At 48.5% G+C, this 22165-nt stretch overlaps 1 protein-coding gene across 1 annotated transcript in view; it reads left to right on the forward strand.

Annotated features, from left to right (window-relative positions):
* dab1a (DAB adaptor protein 1a) overlaps positions 1-22165 on the forward strand; it is a 94169-nt gene that overhangs the window by 61891 nt on the left and 10113 nt on the right. Inside the window, exons 9-17 of the mRNA XM_039734671.1 lie at positions 3342-3404; positions 4578-4674; positions 9021-9575; positions 9925-10052; positions 12675-12827; positions 12881-12921; positions 16926-17072; positions 17250-17373; positions 21975-22116. Of these exons, the coding sequence (XP_039590605.1) occupies positions 3342-3404; positions 4578-4674; positions 9021-9575; positions 9925-10052; positions 12675-12827; positions 12881-12921; positions 16926-17072; positions 17250-17373; positions 21975-22116 (1450 nt within the window). The remainder of the gene's footprint in view (positions 1-3341; positions 3405-4577; positions 4675-9020; positions 9576-9924; positions 10053-12674; positions 12828-12880; positions 12922-16925; positions 17073-17249; positions 17374-21974; positions 22117-22165) is intronic.

The following is a 22165-nucleotide window of genomic DNA, read 5'->3' on the forward strand; positions in this document are numbered from 1 at the left end:
AGCTGTGACGCTAGTTTCTTGTAGTCGCTCGTCAGAATTGCATGCCAGGTGGCTCATCTGCATAATTCACACAAATGACTTTTTGTAACGGGTGTGCTGCCCAGCTCCCGGAAAGGAAAACTGTAGCTCCAGTGCTTTGTGTAGTGGCACACAGACTGCATGGCACCTCAGGATTTGAGAGGTATCGGTATTCAGTGCAGAAGTTGCGTGGGCTGCTTTTGTGGTGCCCATCGTCATATCTCAAGGGTGGCAGGGGCAACAAATAATAAATAATCCTAAAAAATAAGGGGCACCTCACCTGCTTCTATGATCTCCAGTGCCCCTCCAATTGTTTTTTGATCTGGGACCCAGGTCAGAGAGTGGTCTCAGTTTCAGGTCCTTATGATCAGTCACGTTTTCTGCAGAACTTACAGTCCATCGGTTATCATTGTGCTGTATATAGCGCCTTTGAATGAGCCCCTCAGAGTGATTTAGGTGGGATTAAAGGACATTCATCTGCCAGCATGACTTTATATTTCAATTCATAATGTGTAACACCTTTAATCGTGATCAGCCTAACTACACACACAACAATGATGGGCCTCCTCAAACTGATTCAGCAGGTCACCAAATAAAGAAAATATAAGGATGGATGAAACGACTTGGGTGGTGCGACGGGAGGACCTGCAGCGAATACGGAGCTCTGCGTCCATTTTAACTAAAGCTGGATATGAGAAACTGGAGCCCAGTGGTTTACTTCAATGGCTAATTGTGTTTTATAGCGCCTTACACCCTCACGATTGAAAGAAATGGCAGAACAAAGCAAATGCACAGTGTCAAAGGAAAAGTGCTATGTCAGATAGTTCATCAGTCAGTCTTCACCCCATATAGCGCCTTTCACAGTGTGCACTATCATGAAGAGGATGCTGTACAAAAAAAAAAACTCCTATGAAGAGGAACACTGTGTGACAGAAGTGTCCCGACATCAGTTCATATTCCAGTCAGTCTTGCTGTATATAGCGCCTTTCACAGTGTACACCATCATGAGGAGAAAGCAATAAAAAGCATTGGCGATTCTAAATTGTCCCTAGTGTATGGTTGGTGTGGGTGTGTTTGTGCATCCTGTGGTGGGCTGGCGCCCTGCCCCGGGTTTATGCCCTGCCTTGCGCCCTGTGTTGGCTGGGATTGGCTCCAGCAGACCCCCCGTGACCCTGTAGTTAGGATATTGTGGGTTGGATAATGGATGAATGGACAATTAAAAGCAAACTCAGAAAAGAGGAAAGGTGCCCAGTTAATTCTTCAGTCAGTCTGCACTGTATATAGCGCCTTTCAAAATGGTCAGCCTGAAAAAGCAAGCCCACAAAACCACCTGAATGGATAAGCGGATTAAAATATGAATAGAGAGATGGACCAATTCAGGGGTTACAGCGAGGGGGGCCGTCAGCAGTCATCCGCCAATCCGTTTTCCAAAGCAGAGATGGACCCTCGTCATTCCATTCATACTTGCACTGTATGGCAAAACCTTGGTAAAATGAAAGGCACTATATGACTTCATTCATCAGTCAGTGTTAATTGTATAAAATTCATCTCATGCCAAAGAAAATCACGAGCTGCTTTAACAAACTAAAGTAAAAAGGCATTGCGGTAAACGGGGATGATTCGCTCGTGATATAATTCCAGAAGTGCGGTGAAAGGCACTATACACATTCCGGTGTCTTCATCATCACCATGAGGCACATTAAAAACAATGAATTGCAATCATCACAAAAATCACGTTTTTACAGGTTAAATGATGAAGAACAACATGCCAGTAAGTGTAGCTTTATTTTATATATCGCCTTTCACCTTGAAATTCTTCATAAGGGTCTTGAGAAGGCAACTAAGAACAGATTTGAACGTCAGAAAGCCGCGGGATTATTCAAAGATTGGATCATTGCTGCCCTCTAGTGTTCATCCTTTTAAAGGCCCCTTAGAAACTTCTGGATTTTCATTGGCGCCCCCTGCTGGGTCCGATCATTCGGCGCGATGCCTCCTATTTAATTGCCTGCAGTACTTCTGCTCTTCCAGACCCCACCACGCCTTTACTTTGTGCCTCGTGTGAAGGGAAGGCGCCATGTTGGGATCTTAAGGTGTCATTTTAATGTATGTGTGACAATAAAGACCCTATTATATTAATCTACTGCTCCTTCCTCAAGTAAACTCTCCCCTCTCAGGTTGGTAACTGTACCACACCCTTCACTACTTTGGAGAAGGCAGGTTGGCACGACTGGTCGGCAGTGCCAGGTGGTCCCAGTGTTGCCGGACCTTGCTGACCACAGGCTCGATATCTATCTGGACGTCGTGGTGCATTGTTGACACCTTTTTCATGTTTCCTTTGCTGCCAGTATCAGGGGACGGTGGTCTTGCCTTCTGGCTACTTGCTGATTGATTTTTTGGGGGCTTCAGCTTCTTGTGTCATTTGCTTACGTGCTTTCTTCCATTGATATTCTGTCATCTCCCACCATCTGTGAATAAATTGGACGGGAATGGAAATGCAGATCTGCCGGGAGGGGGTAAGGGGGCTGCTATCCTCATGGGTGGCATTGAGCTGTGATGGGATTGCCCTCACTCCATTTATTTAGTTCTGCTGACCATCGTGATTTCCCATTCCACCGTTGCCTCCCACAGCCCCCCTTGAAGTTAAACTCACTAGCACTCTATAGACACTGCTTGCTGGATAAAGCAGATCTGGATTTCTGCCCGTACCTCCGTTCAGTTTGCATGCCCCTTCTCGCCCTCCATGCCATCCATTGAGGTTCACTTTGCCATTGCAGAATGGGCAGCTGCTGCTGGAGATTGACGAGGACATCCCCCGGCTTGAGCAGGTAAGGAGACGCAGCGGTGGTGCCCGACTTCCTTTGAGTGTGGACGCTGGAAGGCTCAAGTTGCCCAGCACTCTCCACTGGCAGTGAGGTGCAAAGATCCTGGCAGCTCTGGAGATGCAGCTCGTTAAGCTAATTATGTAGAGCTGTGCCAACGATGACAGGTGAACTTTGCAGAGGCCAAGCTGTTTAAAAGCTGACAGCACAGATTAGTCACACTTTTTAATTATTTATTAGTGCTGTTTACCAGCGCCTGCGTGCCATAAGCATGGTGCCCGCGGTTAGGTTTCTTTTAACTCAGCGTCCCCCTCTGTTACATGGCAGCAGGTAAGTGACCACCCATTCATGCCACATCTCATCATCACATTGTTATCAAACAGTCTTGGCCTGGGCATCCGGAAAGGAATTTTACTTCCAGATGGAAGCCAGGAAAGGTGCCAGTTGTGCCAATTTTTTGGAACCTCCTCAAACTTAACAGCCTTTTTTTTTTGCATTTTGCAGAACATCAGCCAGCTAGAAATCTTTGGGGACATGTCAACTCCTCCGGATATCACGTCACCGTCGGTAAGTACCGGTGCCAACCTGAGACCAGCAGAGGACACTACTGTGTAATCCTATCAAAAGAGTGAATTTGATAAATACCTCAAGACAAAAAGTGAGCGGCCCCACAGTACCACCAGTTGTGCATTTAAAAAATATCGGGGGCACCGATGGATGCCATCAAGGTAGGGAAAAAAAGGCTGAATATGAAGACTTTATCAAAATGAGTCATAGTTTTGTAAAACAGAGAGCACTGTACAGAACTACTAATATATTTTATAGAGGAGGGATGAGCACAGGGACAAACCAAAGCCTGCTTTACATCATAAGGAGCCAATTGAGGCCTCAAGCCCTACCACTTCTTCATCAGTCATTCTCTGTTGGCATCTGTGACCCTTCTGCTGCTTTGCTGAGGACACCCCGAATTGCTGTATAGTGTTGCCCCCTAGTGGCTGCAGCTGCTAGCCCTAACGCTTTTTTTCAGAATCCCACCCCCTGACCACTCTATTGAAGTGCCTCACCTGTATTTATCCCTGCTGTGCCCCATTAGAGTGTACATATGCCATCTGCTCCTGCATTAAACTCCTGACCAGTTTCCTTAGTCTAGTATTCCCAGTGCCGTTCTTCCTTAACTCATCAAATGCACCTAACGGCCTACCAGTTTTAAGGTTGGGGTAATTCATCTACTTTGGATTTGCTATGTTTCAACATGGCCGCCGTCACTCTTTATTCCTGCTTTATGCCCATTTGATTCTCTTCCTTGGTTATGCACTAAGACATTTTAAGTGCCGCCACTGTCCAATGTGCTAGAAGGAAATACCTGCCAGGCCACTGGACTTGACTTGAGTTTTGGCACTGATGCCACCTGCTCCCTTGTTGCATTAGTGCCAGGGATGCTTGCTTCATTTTTAAATCTTGCCCCCAAATGATGATGTAAAAAGTGAAGTTGATGGGAGAACACCCTAATTTGGGGGGCGGAGGGGTAATTTCTCCCTGGAACATAAGACCCCCTAGAGTGCTTGCTCAGCATTACCGCCTAGTGGCCAAAGGAGAGAATTGTTTTCACATTGCCTGTAGCTGTTTATTTGCCAGTTGGTTTTGGTCATGGATGTAATTGGCATTCGACCCTAGAGTGACATACTTATCCCCCTAACATGTTTTTCCTAACCCAAATGTCTTTCTCTCCTTTCTCTGCAGACTCCAGCTTCTCCAGCCAACTCCCTTGAGCCAGGCACGTCCCACCAGCCCACTATGGAAATGTTTGGGCCGTTCAGCCCTACCGCTGTACCCTCAGGTAATGATATTCTGCCACTGCAGTGACTTGTCATTCTATGGCACAGACACTAGACTAGGCACAGTGCCACCGTCTTCCTCTTTTACACTCAGTTTCAGTTGCTCCTTGTTTTCTGGCCCATGCACCTCATTTTGATTGGAATGTTGCCCAGTGCCCCCTAAAAGTGGCAGTGAGCTCTGCACTTCTCCCTCCTGTTTCTCTATTACTAACAGAGCATCTCCTGAGACAATCCTTTGTCTAGGCAGGTGCTCTGAGTTGATGTCTACTGCATGCCAGGCTGTTTCAACTGCCATGTATTTACAAAATGCCAGGCTGTGTTTGAGTGACCACCCCCTCACCCCTTTTATTTTATAGTGGCCACAAAGCACACACCTCACCAGGGGCTGCATGCTGCACCCACCTCAGACTGGCATTGATAGATAGATAGATACTTTATTAATCCCAAGGGGAAATTCCCATACTCCAGCAACAGCATAATGATTTAAAACAATATTAAATTAAAGAGTGATAACAATGCAGGTATAAAAAACAATAACTTTGTATAATATTAACGTTTACCCCCCTGGGTGGAATTGAAGAATCGCATAGTGTGGGGTCTCCTCAGTCTGTCAATGGAGCAGGACGGTGACAGCAGTCTGTTGCTGAAGCTGCTCCTCTGTCTGGAGATGATCCTGTTCAGATGATGCAGTGGATTCTCCATGATTGGCAGGAGTCTGCTCAGCGCCCGTCACTCTGCCACTGATGTCAAACTGCCCAGCTCCGTGCCTACAATAGAGCCTGCCTTCCTCACCAGTTTGTCCAGGTGTGAGACGTCCTTCATCTTCATGCTGCCTCCCCAGCACACCACCGCGTAGAAGAGGATGCTCGCCACAACTGTCTGGTAGAACATCTGCAGCATCTTATTGCAGATGTTGAAGGACGCCAGCCTTCTAAGGAAGTATAGTCGGCTCTGTCCTCTCTTACACAGAACATCAGTATTGGCAGTCCAGTCCAGTTTATCATCCAGCTGCACTCCCAGGTATTTATAGGTCTGCACCCTCTGCACAGTCACCTCTGATGATCACGGGGTCCATGAGGGGCCAGGTCCTCCTAAAATCCACCACCAGCTCTTTGGTTTTGCTGGTGTTCAGTTGTAGGTGGTTTGAGTCGCACCATTTAACAAAGTCCTTGATTAGGTTCCTATACTCCTCCTCCTGTCCACTCCTGATGCGGCCCACCGCAGTGTCATCATTGGGACTGTGTATGAGGCCCAGTACCTGTACTGGATTTGAATAAGATGGCCGTAGCTTCCATTAGAAGAAGTGGAAGACAAAGCTTTATAAAAACCAGTGTGCCAGAGCCTGGTGTGCCCGGTTAGGTGAAGTGGGCACAGAGTCTCCATAGACAGGTGTGACAGCATGTAAATAAGTGCCTGGAGTTTACTTGGGAGGGGCACAAATGCAGGACCAGCCTATGGAATGGGGCTTTGATGTAGCTGACAAGCATGCCATGCATTTTAGGATGGCACTAAAGTGTGATAAGAATAACAAAGAGATGTTGAAGGAGACCTAGGGGCACAGGGTTATGAGGTCAGATGTGCCAACACCCAAAAGAAGAAGTGCAGATGGATTTATGAACTACTGTTGTATTGACACTGACATCTAAAGAGGGGATCAGCACCCCCTACAGACTGGAGCCCTTAACTTTGATGCCAGGTGATTATCTAGCATGACAGCTGCCCCCATTAGGCAGCCCCACAAAAGATTGAAACTATTGGATTTTTTTTTCATCAGATCACTTCTTAGAGGAATTTACTAAAACTGGCATCTCAGACAACACCAGCTGGCTGTCATCCACGAGACACCTTGTCTAGGTGCCCACTCTTCTGTTTTTATTCCATAGCTTTTTGGAGAGCGGCCAGTTTGGAAGTGGAGAGCACAGAGGAGGAGGCACCATGGTGCGAAGGGGCTATACATAGGTGGTATCCTAGTAGGAATTGGCACCTCCTAGCAGTTTTTAGAGTCTTGGCCATGGCCTAACACCCAATGAGCATGTACCATTTTAGCACATGAATGTGTTTGTGATGCCCACCTTTTGACTTGACAGCGGGTATCTCATGCTCTCTTCCTCTCTCATAGTTGCTTTTTAGTTGGCATTACACACAACAAAAAGTGTCTGAGCTCATTCTGTTTGTGCCACTTTCAGGCATCTCGTCAATGGTCTATCCAAAGCAGAGCACTGTCTTCTATAAGTGGTCAGCAGTGGTCCGACCAGCACTGGTCTGTGTAGGTGGTTAGCAGGGGCTCTGGTTCCTAAGTCTGGTCTTTGGCCAGGAGAGGGCAGTAGGTCCTATAGCTAATCTGGTGTCTGACAAGCAGGTGACACATTTCAAGTTCAGGTCTCTTGTCATGTGTCCACAGTCTTATATTATTCTTATCTGCATGGCCCCCACTAGTGACCGTGGCACAATACAAAAACAAACATGGAATATGATATAGGATGACAGAGAAAAGAGACAAACATAAAGTTCTCTCAGGCAGTGGTCAGTAACTGTGGGTAAAAAGTGCCCTTAAATCTGGGGTCTTCAAGGTGGCTTACTGGGTGGCCGAGGCAGAGTGTTGGTGTCCTGTGCCCAGCAGAAGGCCGTAGGTCTTGTAGGCATTAAGCACGGCTTTAATGCAAGGCTTTCTGGGTCAGGGCAGTAGTAGTCACCTATTCTTGACACTGACTCCCATGTTTGTAATGTTTTCTATTTTTGCCCACTAGATGGCACTGATTCTTCTGAGTGGTCAGCAGTAGGTTGTGTTTGACCTGTTTAGTCAACACAACGGTGGATGCTGTAGTTGGTCCGCAGTGGCTACTGGTTGCCATGAGTGGTGACTTCTGGCTTTTATACCTCATTATCAAAAGGTCCTTTTTCTATACAGTAGACAGTAGTAGTGCCTGTACACGTTCAGTAATTCCCATAGTTCCCTGTGTCTGATCAGTAGTGGCTCTGGTTCTTGTGTCCAGCCAGCAGAGGACACTAATGCATATTGCTGAGGATCAGCAGGTACTTTTCCGGTGACATCTTTGAGGTTCATTTCTAATGGGACTGGGCAGAAGCGGGAGCTGGTCATTGCTTCTTGTGTCGGACTGTCCGGGAGGTAGGGGGCACTAATTTGTAGACTCAGCCAGCAAAGGGGGCAGCGTTTGACATCTCTAACTAAAAGAGCATTGGAAGCTCTATGTGGCCAGCAGTGCCTACTGGTTGCCATGCGTGGTGAGTAGTGATCTCCGATGTCACATGTCACCAGTCAGCAGAAATTCTTATACAGTACTTTGTCAGAAATTTCCACAGTGCATTGAATCTTGGCAGATGTGGGCACCGGTTCTTGTGCCGAGCCAACAGAGGGCACCAAACTGTGTGTCTGATGATAATCAGGTTACTTGCATTGTAACCCTACGCCTGTTCACCAGGTGGTACTGCTTTCCATCTTTGGCCAGTAAAGGGTGCTGGCATCTAGTGGGAGTCACCGGTAAGTGCTCTTGTTTGGGACTGGGCAGAAGTGGGCACTGGGCACTGGTTCTTGTACTTTTAATAGTGGAAATGGGACTGGAGGGGGGTGTCACTTATTTATAGGCTTGACCAGCAGTAGGTGGTGGTTGACCTGTCTAGCTAACAGAACAATTGATGTTGTAGGTGGCAGTAGTGCCTACTGGTGAGTGGTCACCTCTGGTTCTAATATCCAATCACCAGAGGATTCTGTATGTGTCCAGATGACAGTAGAGCTTCCTGTACATGGTCAACAATTCCAACTTACCTATATTGGCCCATTGTGGATGCTGGTCTCATGTCCAGTCAGTAGGGGGCGCTACAGTGTGTCTATTTATCATTGGGTTTTTGCACTGTGACTCTAGGCCTGGTCACCAGGTGGCACTGTTTGCCATCTTTGCCTGTAAAGAGTGCTGAATTCTAATGGGAATCTGGGCAAAAATGGGCACTGGTTCTTGTATCTGCTTAGTGGGTAGGGGGGTGGCACTGATTACCAGGCTTAACCATTAGAGGGTAGTATTGCCATGTTTGCCCGTCTAAGGAGACTGTTTTTTAAAATTTAGCCAGTGGGTTTAGCTGGTCACGTCTTGAGTGTTGAGAGCCCTGTATTTGGCCACCATTCAGTGTCATTCGCTGTGTGGTCAGCACAATGTGTCTGGCCAGTACAGTCCATGGCAGTGGGCACTAATCATCGGTGCCAGGCCAGTGGTGGACAACTGTTCTAAAAGTTTGTGTAGAAGGTTCCAATTCAGCCCTGCCAGGTCTGCTATACAGCTGTGTCCAGGGTGTCCCCTGCATTAACGCAGCCCCCTGTGCTTTGCCTTTGCCACAGGTTACGTCACGATGGGCGCTATTCCGCCCGCCCTTTGGGGTCAGCCACCGTTCGGAGCCCAGCCTCCCTTGGCCTTCGGAGCCCAGTCTCCAGTTCCTCAGGTGATTCCCGGGACCCAGCAGATGATTTGGGGCCAGGCCAACATGTTCCCTGCTACCCAGCAACAATGGGCCGCCATGGCAGGAGCATTTCCCACCGCTGCCTTTATGCCAACTCAGGCTGTTGGCCCTTTGCCGGCCGCCATGTTCCAGAGCATTGCTGTCCCAATTGCCACGGCACCCACCACCTCCTCGGAGGCAGCAGCCCCCAGCCCACAAGCAGGGCAGTCCAAGCAAAAAATGGGCAAGGATATGTTTAAAGATTTCCAGATGGCAAAGCCTCCTCCAGTGCCATCGCGGAAGACGGAACAGCCCGTCCTGGCATGCACATCCGAGGCTTTCTCCACCTACTTCAGCCGCGTGGGTGTGGCGCAGGATGCCGATGACTGTGACGACTTCGACATCTCCCAGATGAACCTGACACCGGTGACCTCGACGACGCCATCCACCAACTCGCGTGAGTCATTTGCTACTTTAGATTGTGCTGGGCATCTGGTACGATGGTAGGGATCCAGCTGGTTTGCAGAGGAGGACTTAAGGGTCATGGGGGCACCGGTCTAACAAATTAAGTGCTAATGTCACACTTTGCGTGGAGATAAATGCCATGAGTTTCATTGGGCGATGGTGCCAGTCAGTTTCAGGGCATTTGTAAGTGGGGTAGCATGAAGGAGGGCAAAGACCAGGGGGTCACCAGCAGTGCCAGAGCACGTAAGCTATGAAAGGTGGGTTCACTGTCTGTGCCAGGTGGTTGAGTGGGTACATGTGTGGCTGGCCCTAAATGTGCCATTCTTTGTACCTGTTCCCAGCTCCGACTCCAGCTCCCCAACAGAGCTCACCATCCAAATCGTCGGCTTCTCACGCTAGTGACCCTGCGACGGACGACTCGTTCGGAGAGGTGGAGGACAGTCCCCAGCGGAGCGGCGAGGAGGAAGCAGTGAGTACCATCCGGCGAGTTCCACCTGGCACCATGCTTCTTTGGCACAGAAGCAGCCCTCCCCGCCTTTTCCCCCGTATCCTCATGGTTGGCTCAGATGCCCGCTTTACCCAGTGAAGCGTCTGGCGTGCTCTGCTGCTCCGCCTTGTGTCCTGCATGTCTGTCTGTCTGTCCTCTTCTATCTGCACGTCCTGTTCTCTCAGCTTTCTCTTCCTTCGTTTCCAGGCCGGCGGGTCTCAGGCCTCGTCTAACCCTGATCTGCCTGCTGACCCTTCTGCTGAACCCGGCAGCCCACAGCTCGCTAGCTAGATAGCACAGGTTGGGGTAGGTATCTGTCCTCTTCTTCCTCCTACTGGTGTTGGCACTGCTGCCAGTCTCTTGTGTCTTCCTGCTGCCCACCTGTCGTCTCTATGTTGGGCTTCTCATTGTCTCACTCTACATTTACTGTCAAGTGTGCCTGCTGTCATATGTCCAAATATTCCTGTGTATCCCCACAATGGCTTAATATAGCGGCCAGCACTACCCGGCAGAACCTGCCACTCTCCACCTTCCTTGGCTCTCCTGTTCACTTCCTCTCCTCCTCCTGCTGGTCTCGGTGCCCAGCTATTCTCCCTTTATCACTCCTCCCTCCTCTTTTTTTTCTCCTCTGCTTCACTTTTGTTTCGTGGTTATTCTCCCCTGCTGTTCACCTCCCTCTTCTCTTTGCTGTTTGCTGCAGATTATAATCTTGATCTACCTTCTGTGGCTATTCTCCTTTCCTGTGCACCTCCCTCTACATCTTGGCGTTATTCCTTCTGCTCATCTGCACTTGGTCTCAGTTGCTATTCTCTCATGCTGCTCGCCTCCCTGTGCTCTTAGCCATTTCCCTCAGATTATAATCTTCTTCTGCAGTCTGTGGTCATTCTCCTCACCTGCTCACCTCCCTCTGCGCCTTGGTGCTATTCACCCCACTTGGTCTTCTACGCCTGCTCTTTGTTGCTGTTCTTCCTTGCTACTTACCCCCCTCTGCTCTTTGCTGTTGATGCGTGTTGATTTTCTTCCTCTGCCTTATGTTGCTGTTCCATCTACTGTTCTCGCCCACTTTCTGTTGCCATCTCTCCTTCTAACCCCCCCGTCTTCTACTGCTGTTCTCCACTACTGCACCCCCAACCACTCTCAGCTCCTTCTGCACCTTGCTGCTGTTCTTTCCTCTTGCTCTCCTCCCCCTGTTCTCTGCTACTCCTCTTTATCATAGCTTACTCCCCCCACTGCTGTTCCCTCTAGCTGCTGATCCCCCTCTACCCCTTATTGCTGATCTCCCCAACTGCTCACCTCCCACTGCAATTTCCCCCTTTTTGCAATCTTCCTCTGCTCTCTCTGTGGCTGTTCTCCTCCTGCACATTAATGCTGTTCTCTCCTCTCGCTCATACCCCTCTGCTCTCGTTTACTGTTCTTTTTTTTAATTAAAGCTCACTCCCACCCCTGCACTCCGGGGCTCTTCTCCTTTGCTGCTCACCTCCCTCTGCTCTGTTACTGTTCTCCCTCTCTGCTGTCCTCCCTCTGTTATTCTGCTCTCTGCACTTTGGTGCCATTCCCCCTGCTGCTCACCTCCCTCTGTGCTCCACTCGCTCTCCCCATTACCCCTTCCTCCCTCTTCTACCCCCTCATTTGCTGTTCCTCCAGTTGTAGTCTCCTCCTACTGCTATATTTCTCCCTCTGTCTCTCTTGCCCCCTCTGCTGTTTCCCCCATCTGCCCTCTGTTGCTTTTCCCCTCTGCTGCTCACCTCCCTCTGTGCTCTGCTGTTCTCTTCCATTTCCCTCCCCTCCTTCCGCTGTTCTTTCCCTTTACCTCCCTCCCACTGCCCCCTCCCTCCAGTCTCCTCTCCTCCCTCTGCCGTTCTTCTCCCTCCTTGTCTCTCCTCCCTCTGCTCTTCTGTCACCTCTGCCACGTCTCTACCCTTGCCCTGTCCTTGTGGTCTCACATCTTTTCCTCTCTCTTCTCTCTGCCCCTTGGGTACCCATGAAGCATCTCTCAATTTGTTTCCCTACAGAAGTCTCATCTTTCTCAGCTGTCACGCCGTCACTCGGGAAGTTGGCACAGGGCTGGCACTGGCACTTGCTGGTGTCCTTCTGTCCAACATGTGGCCGCTCGTGCCACCTGTCACTGGAACGCAGGCCCATGCCGCTTAAAGCCACACAGGGTGCCTTGCCTGCTCAGTGCCAGTCAGTAAGCCCCCAGTGTCCTTTGGCAGTGCCCTTTGTAACTTGCTGCTGCTGAATGTGACACTCCCAAGGAGCTGATCTCAGAGGGTTAGCACCAAGGGTGCTATGTAAAGCCCACTCTACCATCCTTCTTGGATCTGTGCCCCGGTGTGGTGCCAGTTCTGGCCACTACTTTTGCCCTGGTTGTCCTCCTTCTTTTGTCTAAACTTGGAGTTTAAAAGGGAAAGCCTTTAGTGGCATCAGACGGATGCCCGCACCACAGAACAGTATTGGAAGGCAGACTCTCTGGTGCCAGGATAGCAGCTCTGGGACACGAGGTGGCATGTAGACTGCCCATCTTTGCCAGTTCTTGAGCACTGGGCATTCTTTAATAGTGAGCTGATGTGCTCCTGTGCCACTCTTCTTGTTAATCAATTGCAGGTGCCATTTGAGTGGGCACTGACTGGTGGGTTAATGAACAGTGGCACAATGTCTGCCCTCATGTGCTGTTGTTTTGCCCTGCCCACTGCACAGTCGACGCTGGACCAATGCCACCCTGCTGTTGTCCATCATATCCGTGCCCACGCCATACTGGTTGGTGACCCATATCTGGACCAGCCCGCTAATGCCCTCTTTGTCTTCCACAGGAGAACGATCCTCTCTATGCCCAGATTAACAAGTGGAAGAAGTAAGCATGACGGAGCGGGCAGCAACTGGGCGCTCCTGTCTTAACGAAGGTGTCATCTGCCAGCCAGTGGAGTGCGGGCGCGGCGTCGCTGGAGCGGCTCCATGGCTTCCTCTTGGTCATCAGCAGCCTGCCCACTCTGGACGGGGCGGGGCAGGGGAGGGGAGGGGGCGGGGCTTTTTGATAATTCTCTTTTTATACAGAACTGTTCCTTTTCTAGAGGATGGATGGACGGACGGACGGACAGACGAGGGTCTCTGATGCCCGCCGCGCCTCTCTGGTGGACAGCCCGATGCGACTTTAGTGGAGTTTGTCACTTTGGACCAAAAGTTTCTTGAAACTGCCATCGGTGGGGGGGGCGGCATGGAAGTGGGCGCACAAAAGAAGCAAAGACGCTATTTTTGAAATTCCTTCTGCTGCTAGATGGCTATGCAGACAGCGGAGGGGCGCTTGTGGACTCATTGGCCCGAGCCGAGCCGGGCCGCTTCTCCCGCTGGACTCTCGACGCCCGATAGCTTTTGTACGAGACGAATCAAACAATTGAGATGGAGTTTTTATTTTCTAAGTCCGACCTTCTGGAGTCGCGGCGACACAAAAGGCTTTAAAGCATCTGAACCTCCATTGGCCCAAATCGCGCTTTTCTTTGCTTCCTTCTCTCATTTAGTTTGTAAATATTAACATTAAAACGTCATTGTGGACCCCGGCACCACCAAGGTAAGCGGCACCCGGTGACCTCAACAAGGGGGCACCTAACTGAGGACATACAGCCCTGAGCAGTGACCCTAAAATGACAGGGGGAGTTACATGGAACACCAAGGTACCCCAAAATGTTAAACTATTACCAATGAGCCCCCTTAATGAGAAAACACAGCATCTGGTAGTGACCCCCAAAGGAGGCCTTGAGTGACCCCAAAATGTTAAGCTGTTACCAATGGGCCAGCTCATGAGAAAACACAGCACCTGGTGGTGACCCCCAAATCAACAAATCACAGCCAATGCAAAGTGACAAGTCAGCCATCGATGACCCCAAAATAAAAACACCAAATGACCCCTAGTGGGAGATCAGTGCCTAGTGACCGCAAAACGACACCATGAGTCATTGGTCACCCCAATGGGTTAATCATGGCACCCAACAGTCACCCTAAAATGACACGGTGGCATCAGTCATCCCAAATTTAAAATTACAAATGAGATCACCTGATGACCCTAAATGAGGAAAAACAGCAGCAAGTGACCCAAAAACGACAACGTGAGAAATTAGGTGACCCCAAAGAATAAAAATAAACCCCAAAAGGACAGCTCTTAATATATTTAAAAAAAATCAATTCTAAGTGAGCTCAAAGGAAATGTCTAGTGACCCCAAAATGATAAAGTGAAGCATCTGGTGCCCCCAAAACTTAAAAAAATGTTTTAACACAGCAAGGCTAGAATCACAAATTGAGGTATCAGTGACCCCAAAATAGAAACAAATGTCACAAGCAACCCCAGTCGGAAAACACAAGAAACGGGAACCCTGAGAGAGCAAAGCAATGCAGTGGGTGACTGTGAAAAAGCTGTGAGCCCATCGGTCCCAAATCAGGTACCACAGTGACATCAGAATGAGTAGCCAGGAGGCCCCAAAATTACACCCAAGCCCAAGTGACCTCAAAATGGCAAAGTGGAGCATTGGGTGACCTCAAAGCTAAAATAAGGGACTCCCCAAATTGACAAAGTGAGGTATCCGCTGTTCACAGACTAAACTCATATTGTGAAGTGACCCCACATTGCAGTGTGGCCTGGGGTGCCCCTAAATTATAGAAAACATCCATACAACTCTTAAGTGATGTAAGAAATGAACACTAACAGACTAAGGCGTCAAGGGACCCCCAGAATAACATGAAACTTGATGTAAAGGGGACAGCATCTCGTGGTCTCTGGAGAGCAAAGTGACCCCCAAATAAAATTTTACACCCAACACCAAGTGGCCCTAATGGAAGAGACAGTATGTTGACCCCATGATAAGAAAATGAGGCATCTGTTGACTCCAAAATTTAAAAAAAGATGTACACTGTATGTATAAATATACTAATATAAAGTTAGTGTAAGAAAATGTAGAAATCGGTGATCCCCCAAATGGAAAAAGAGGACCCCCTAGTGACCCCAAATGGATGAGTATGGCCCCACCCCCAAATGTGTCACTTCACCCTGTGAAAATACTCGGCATCAACAGAATCAGCAGTGCATCACCCAGTGTCCCCCAAAAGTGGAAACATGACCCCCCTAGTGACCCCAAGTCTGTAGACCCCAACTCTTGTAAAGCTGAAACAAGAAACCCCTTAAAGGTGAACCTCAGACACCCAAAATGGAAACTGAACAATTAGTGCATCAGAACAAGAGAGGGGAACATTGGGTGACCCCAAAACAAGGAACAAGGGGTATGTGACCCCAAATTAGAAAGGGGGACCCCCATGGTGACCCCAAATTACAAAAAGCCTCACCTAATAAAATCTACACCAAAAGCATTGCGACTGTAAATTAGAAAAATACAACACTGAGTGACCCCAAAAATGAAAACCTGCCCCCAAATTTGCCTAGGCTAACCCCACAATAAAATCAGCATTGTGCCCATGAACCCCAATACTCCACACTGCACACCATCACCTGGAAGGGCAAAAATGAAAAATACAGCATGAGTGACCCCAGAAGTGAAGTCAGCACTAAGTGACCAGAAATGTGGAACCATGCTGCAGGGACCCCAAAATGTCAAAAATTAAAAAAAGACGGAAGACACCCCCCAAATGAGAAAACATGGCACCAAACCCAAAAGGGACTTAAAAGTGAAAATGAAACTTGGGGTGACTCTTGGAGTGCCCAGTGACCCCCAGTTAGCTCGTACACAAGCCAGTGCATCCTCTCTCCGAATATACAGAATTGAGTGATGGCAGATGACAAGACAAGACCCCCACCATCAAACACAATGTCAAGTGACCCCAGAGCAGGACTGAATCACTCTACATGAGGAAATGCATTATTGAGGGGCTACAGTGACCCCAAATTTAAAGGTGCAGTGCCATGAGGCCTCTTCATAAAACTGCAGCACACTGGGCACCCAAAACCAGCAGGCTGATGAGTCGGGCCCCAAAGTTAAAATGTGAGGTGGCCTGTGTCCCCATGTCCAGCCATACAAACACAGTGACCCCCAAAGCACTCCAAGTCCCTTAGTGCCATTTGTGATTGCTGCGTAAATGGGATGTCACCCACGACACATAAACACAATAAAGTGGCACAAAGCCTGCGTTATTTAGGTGAGCAGCAGAACAATGCCCTCCAATGGACCCCTCTAGAGGCCACCTTCCTGGCGATACCACACAGTAAAGTGGACTATCAGAGGTGCCCAGGGTTGACGTTTGCACCCCCAGAGTCCTACAGTAACTGCATTTAATACAGCAGGGTCAGTCTACCTGCCAGGTGCCCCTCTGTGTCTTATATAGCGCCTTCCATTCATGTCCTCTAAGATGCTTTTTCAGGGGCTGCCCAGTCAGGTGTTGCAGTTTCCCTCCTCAGCCAGTAGGGCCCCCCCGACAGGCAAAACGATGTACTCCCCCAATAAGGTGCTCATCAGCGCCCCCTAGCTGGGAGGGCTTTCTTCATTTCATGCGCAGCTATGCCACAGCCATCATCACCCCTTCCATACTGGGCACTCTTACTGGTCTGGTGTCGGGTTATTGGGGGGGGTCCACCTTTAATTTGTGGTCACGTCTCAGCTGATTCCTGCCTCTTTGACACCTGATTTCACTTTACCTCAGCTAACAGGTGGCCAATGTGGATGGACACTCGCTTCTCACTCGGTTCTTTTTCTTGCTTTCTGTCCTTCACCATGTAATCTCGTTTCCAATAAACACCTCCTAACTGCACACAAAGAGTCACATGGTCTGTTTGGTCAAAGGTCAGAGGGCACTCACGTCGGGGAGGAGCCTGTGGGTGGCACCCCTCCCCTGACCCGCCTCTAGGGATGACAAAAGTTAATGTGTGGCCCTCAAGTCAACAACAGGGGAGTGTAAACAGACAGTCGGGCAGCGGCAGACGGACACTCGCCAGGCGGCCATCATGTGGAGTCGCACTCTGCTCTTCTGCTGTTACTCTGCCCTCTGCTTCACCCAGTCAACTGGCAGCAGGTAAGTACGGGTGACCAGCTTATCACTTAAGGCAGGACTGGCGCCTTATCGTTCCTCTGAGTCCTTCTCTCCATCTTGGTGTCCTTTTGTTGGCGTCTTTGTCGCCTCTGCGCCCACTCCTGTGAACTGGGCCATCACTGGCATCCCAGTCTGACCGCAGCTTTGCATTTCGTGCAGTGAGAATGGGACGACGGCCAAAAAGAGATGGACACGTTCTGTGGCGGCCCCCCCAGAGCCCATCGACTGCCTGCTGACCCAGTGGTCTCCCTGGAGCATGTGCGATTCATGCCAGAAGAAGAGGGTGAGTATGACCCCCGTCAGGCAGAGGGGCACAACTCAGAGTGACTCTTTATAGCGCCTTTACTCACAACAGGATTAGGGCCAAAGACTTCATGCTAACTGCTGAAAGCTGTTGATAGTGGCTGGAATGTTGATAGGAGGGCCTCAATAGCAGGACCACCGGTAGGACCCTCCAGGAGGGCACTGCTCTCATACTGGCATCTGGTAAGGTAGAGCTTGTCAAGAAAAATCAAAAATAACAAAGGAATCAAAATATAAGGAAAAAGACAACCACCCCAGGATGGCATTTCAACCAAGGATTCTGTAAGGTGACAGTCCTAACTGCTATGCCAGCATGCTGCTAATATTTAACCCGCTAGAAATCCCTGTGATTCTGATGTAATAAGTGATGGTCTGAATTATAGTCTCGCAAATAATACTGTGATGTTGGCATTGATGAAAGGAACTATAAAAAATAATAATAAAAAAAATCATACTGGTTAAATGCACACCCCCTCCACCAAACTGTGAGGACCAAAATACCAGACTGGACCCCCCACTAATGTGAGAGCTGCCATGTGATAATCTTGTGATACTGTCTACTGTGAAAGGCACTATATAACAGGCGCAATAGATAGATAGAATGAAAGGCTCTATATAATAGATACTGTAGATAGAGTGAAAGGTGCTATATAATGATAGATAGATACATAGAGTAATAGGCACTATATAATGATAGATAGATAAAATGAAAGGCTCTGTATAATAGATAGAGTCAAAGGTGCTATATAATGATAGATAGATAGAGTGAAAGGCTCTATATAATAGATAGATAGAGTGAAAGGAGCTATATAATAATATATAGATAAACAGATAGATACACAGAGTGAAAGACGCTATATAATGATAGATAGATAAAGTGAAAGGCTCTATATAATAAATAGAGTGAAAGGCGCTATATAGTGATAGATAGATAGATAGTTTGAAAGGTGCTATATAATGATAGAGTGAATTGTGCTATATATGATAGATAGATAGATAGAAGTGAAAGGCGCTATTTAATGATAGATAGATAGATAGATAGATAGATAAACAGATAGATACACAGATAGAGTGAAAGGCACTATATAACACACTGCATCTTCTTGATGGTGAGACCCTTTATTTCCCAGGGGTCTTACTTATATCTGTCCCCCACCCCACCACTTCCTAGATAGTAACGTTCCTTTCTAATGGAGTGGTGGGCTCCTCACATTAAAGTAATGGTCCTATCACCTTCCTAGTGGCGCCCTTTATTTCACGAGGGTCCCATTTTACTGATAGGTGACATCTTCTGGATAGTAAGGTCCTTTTCTTCTGGGTGGGTTCCTCTCACTCTGCAGCAGGTTAGCCATCATAGATCTCAGATGCATTCCAATGATAATAAATTCATCAGATTGTAGGACTAGTGAAGTCCTTTACTTCTGGAGAGCCCCTCTTAGTAGATGTTAGCTCTGCGCATTAAATTAATATGCATATGCATATCTTTTCTTTAATTAGACCCTTTATTTCATGTTAGCTTCATTTAAGTGGCAGTAGGGACCCCAGGTGGACCCATCTTTTTGAGTCTGAGGTCCTTCATTTCACAAGAGGCTCCATCTTACTTGTGGAGAGCACCTCAAATTGTAGCAAGAGTCCATCCCTCCTTAGATCAAAGCAATGGTCTGAACATGTCTTTAGGAAGGCCCCTTATTTCATGGCGGCCCAGCTTACTGAAAGTACGTCATATTGCAGCAACTGCCCCACTCCTGGACATCAAAGTCAGATATTCCTGGAGGTCCACCTGTTAGTTGTAGTTAGCACCTCTCTAGTATGGCCCTTTATTTCACAAGGACCTGATCTTACCGGTTGGAAGCAATGGATTCATCTCTTGAATAGAAAAGATCTTTATTTCTGTAGGATGCCTTCTTAGGAGCTCTGAGTCCCCCGCTCTGTAGCAGGTGGTCCACCTTCTTCATTGTAAGGTACCTTTTTTCAATTTGGTCCTCTCTTACTAATGGTAAGCTCCTAAAATTATAATGGTGACCTGTCTCCTCAATAATGGAGCCCTTTATTTCTGGAGGGCCCAATCTTTGTTACAATCATCTCTTCACGTTTAGGTATGTGCCCCTTGGCTCCTTTAGTGGGACCCTTCTTCTCATTTAAGTGACAGTGGGCACCTCAGGTGACCCCATCTTCTTGATAGTGGGGCCCTTTATATTATGAGGGCCTCATCGTTCTGATAGATTGCACCTCACATTGTAATGGTGTCCTGTCTCCACAGCATTGAGGGTCTTTGGCTTTTCAGGGGCTCGGCACATTGCTCTGGTGGTCACGTCCCCTGTTTGTTTCATGAGTTCTCCATTTCAGAGAGTAGTGGGCAGCTTTGGATGTTGAGGCTGTTAATTTCATGAACACTTCATCTTAGTGGCAGCGAGCTTCTCACCTTCTATCTTCTTGATAGTGAGGGTCCCACTTTACTGAATGTTAGCCCCTCATATTATCATGGCAGTCTTATCGCCTCTTTATTTGATGAAAGCTTTGCCTTGGTGATGGAGGCACCTCAGGTTGTCACAGATGGCCTGTTTAATGGATCGTTAGGCCTCTTATTTCGTGACGGCCCCTTTAATTCACTTTAATTAGGAGACCCTCTACGTCCTGAGATCTTACATTAAAGTAGAGGGTCCATCTCCCTGCCAGTGAGACCCTTTCATTCTTTCTTGAGAGAGCCACTGTGGTGGTAGTGACCTCCATGCATTAATGTTGTACATCCACTTTTTTAATTTCTAGATTGTTCCGTCTTACTGGTGGAAGGTTCCTCACAATGTCATCCTCCGGACAGTGAGGCCCTTTACTTCACCAGGGGGTCCCACCTTCCTGAGACTGAGCTCATCTCCTGAACCTCTTTGTTTCTAGAAGAATCCCACCTTGTGAAGTAGAGGACCCATCTCCTCGAGGGTGAGGTCCTTCATTCCTGGCTGGTCTCCCTGTGTCCATCTATCATCACCTTCGTTTGAGGGTCCCACCTTAATGGTGGTGAGCTCCTCCCCCTATAGCAGGTGGTCCATCTTTGCTGTAGTAAGGGACTTTGTTTCATTTAAGTCCCATCACGGTGACCCTGGGCTCCTCGCATTCCAGTGTGTCCCCTCAGTTGTGACTTTCTTTAGTTCAGGGGGTCCCATGTTTGTGGAAGTTAGCATTACACATTATGGGCACATCTGCTTTATAATGTGGCCCTTTGCTTTATGTGGGATCCATCTGTGTGGTGGTCCTCAGGCACCTCAAATAAACCCAATCTCTTGATATTGAGGCCCACTATTTAACGAGAGATCCATCATCCTGGTGGGCTTCTCACATCCTAGTAGAGGCCCATCTCCTCAACAGTGATGTCCTTTACTCCTGGAGGTGTGCGTTGCTGTTGAAGTGAACTCCAGAAATTAAAATAACGAGATCATCTCTTACATTGGAGAATCTCCTGTTACCGATGGTGAGCTTCTCACATGGTGGGCCATCTCCTTAGTGGTGACGTCCTTTGTTTCTGAGGTGCCCAATCATGGCTGTAGTGCCACTGCACTCCTTCATGTCACCCATCCTGGATGTAGTGACACCGAGTGTCATTGTGTCACCCGTTATGGCTCTAGTGCCACTGCACTCCTTCGTGTCACCCGACATGGATATAGTGACACTGAGTGTCATTGTGTCACCCATTTTGGTTGTAGTGACACTGAGTGTCTTCATGTCACCCGTCATGGTGGCAGTGAGCTTCACAAACCATTGAGTTTTTATCACCAATGACGCTCCTTAAGTTCCATCTCTGTAACTCATGAAGCTCCGTGGTGCTGGTAGTGACCTCCTTACGTTGTAGACATTGGAGTCCATCGTCTTGGTAATCAGGCCCTTTTCTCTTGGAGGGGCCCACTCTGAGGGGCCAATCCATTTTTTTCATGAAGTGTGTGTCCATCTTCTTATTCTGGAGGGTCCCATCTTCATAGTGATTTTGAGCTTTGGGGTCCTCTGATCCATGGATCAGTGTGGTCCATTATGTCATGAAAGCCCCTTGCTGGTTTGACTAAGCCCCTGGCATTGTAGGCAGAGTGCCCATCATCCTGATCGTGAGGTCCTTAAATTCACCTGAGCCCCCATTTCTTTACTGTTTAGGTCCTCAAATTGGGGAGGCTGGCATCGCAGTGGGTTTCACTTCTTGGGTACTTGCCAGCCCATCCCTCTGAGAGCGAGTGTCCCAAACTTCAAGAGGGGGGGTCCACCTCAGCTGTCACATTGTAAGCACAAGTGTGATCTCACGTTTCAGAGGGTCCCCAACTCTGGTTACAGAGTCAGCCCGTCACATTGTGGTCCAGGTGGCCTCTGATTAACATCGAGGGGCTGCAGCTCACTGCTCTTTGGGGTCTCTGGTTGTTCTTGTCAGGCTGTGATGCTTTAGAAGTTGAGGGACTCAGGTCACCAGTGTTGAGATCCTTTTATTTTTCATGGGCTCCATTCCACACTGAATCATCTCCGCCAACATTCTAATGTCACTCACTGTGGGACCCCCTTTACTCTGAGACCCCTATAATGTTTTCTCTTTCCTTGACGCCCTGCCTGTAGTACCGGTTTGCAAAGCTGGAGCAGCCTTCCCAGTTTGGCGGTGAGCTGTGCCCGGAGCGTGGCCTGGAAGAGGAGCCGTGTGCCACCTCGGCCCCCTGCAGAGACTCAGTCCGCTGTGAGGGCTTCGTCTGTGCCATTACAGGTAAGCGGATGGCGATGCCAGGCTGGTCGACTCGACGTCCGGCTGATGA

This window comes from Polypterus senegalus, chromosome 14 (assembly GCF_016835505.1).
Source record: "Polypterus senegalus isolate Bchr_013 chromosome 14, ASM1683550v1, whole genome shotgun sequence".
In the NCBI taxonomy this organism is placed as follows: Eukaryota; Metazoa; Chordata; class Cladistia; order Polypteriformes; family Polypteridae; genus Polypterus; species Polypterus senegalus.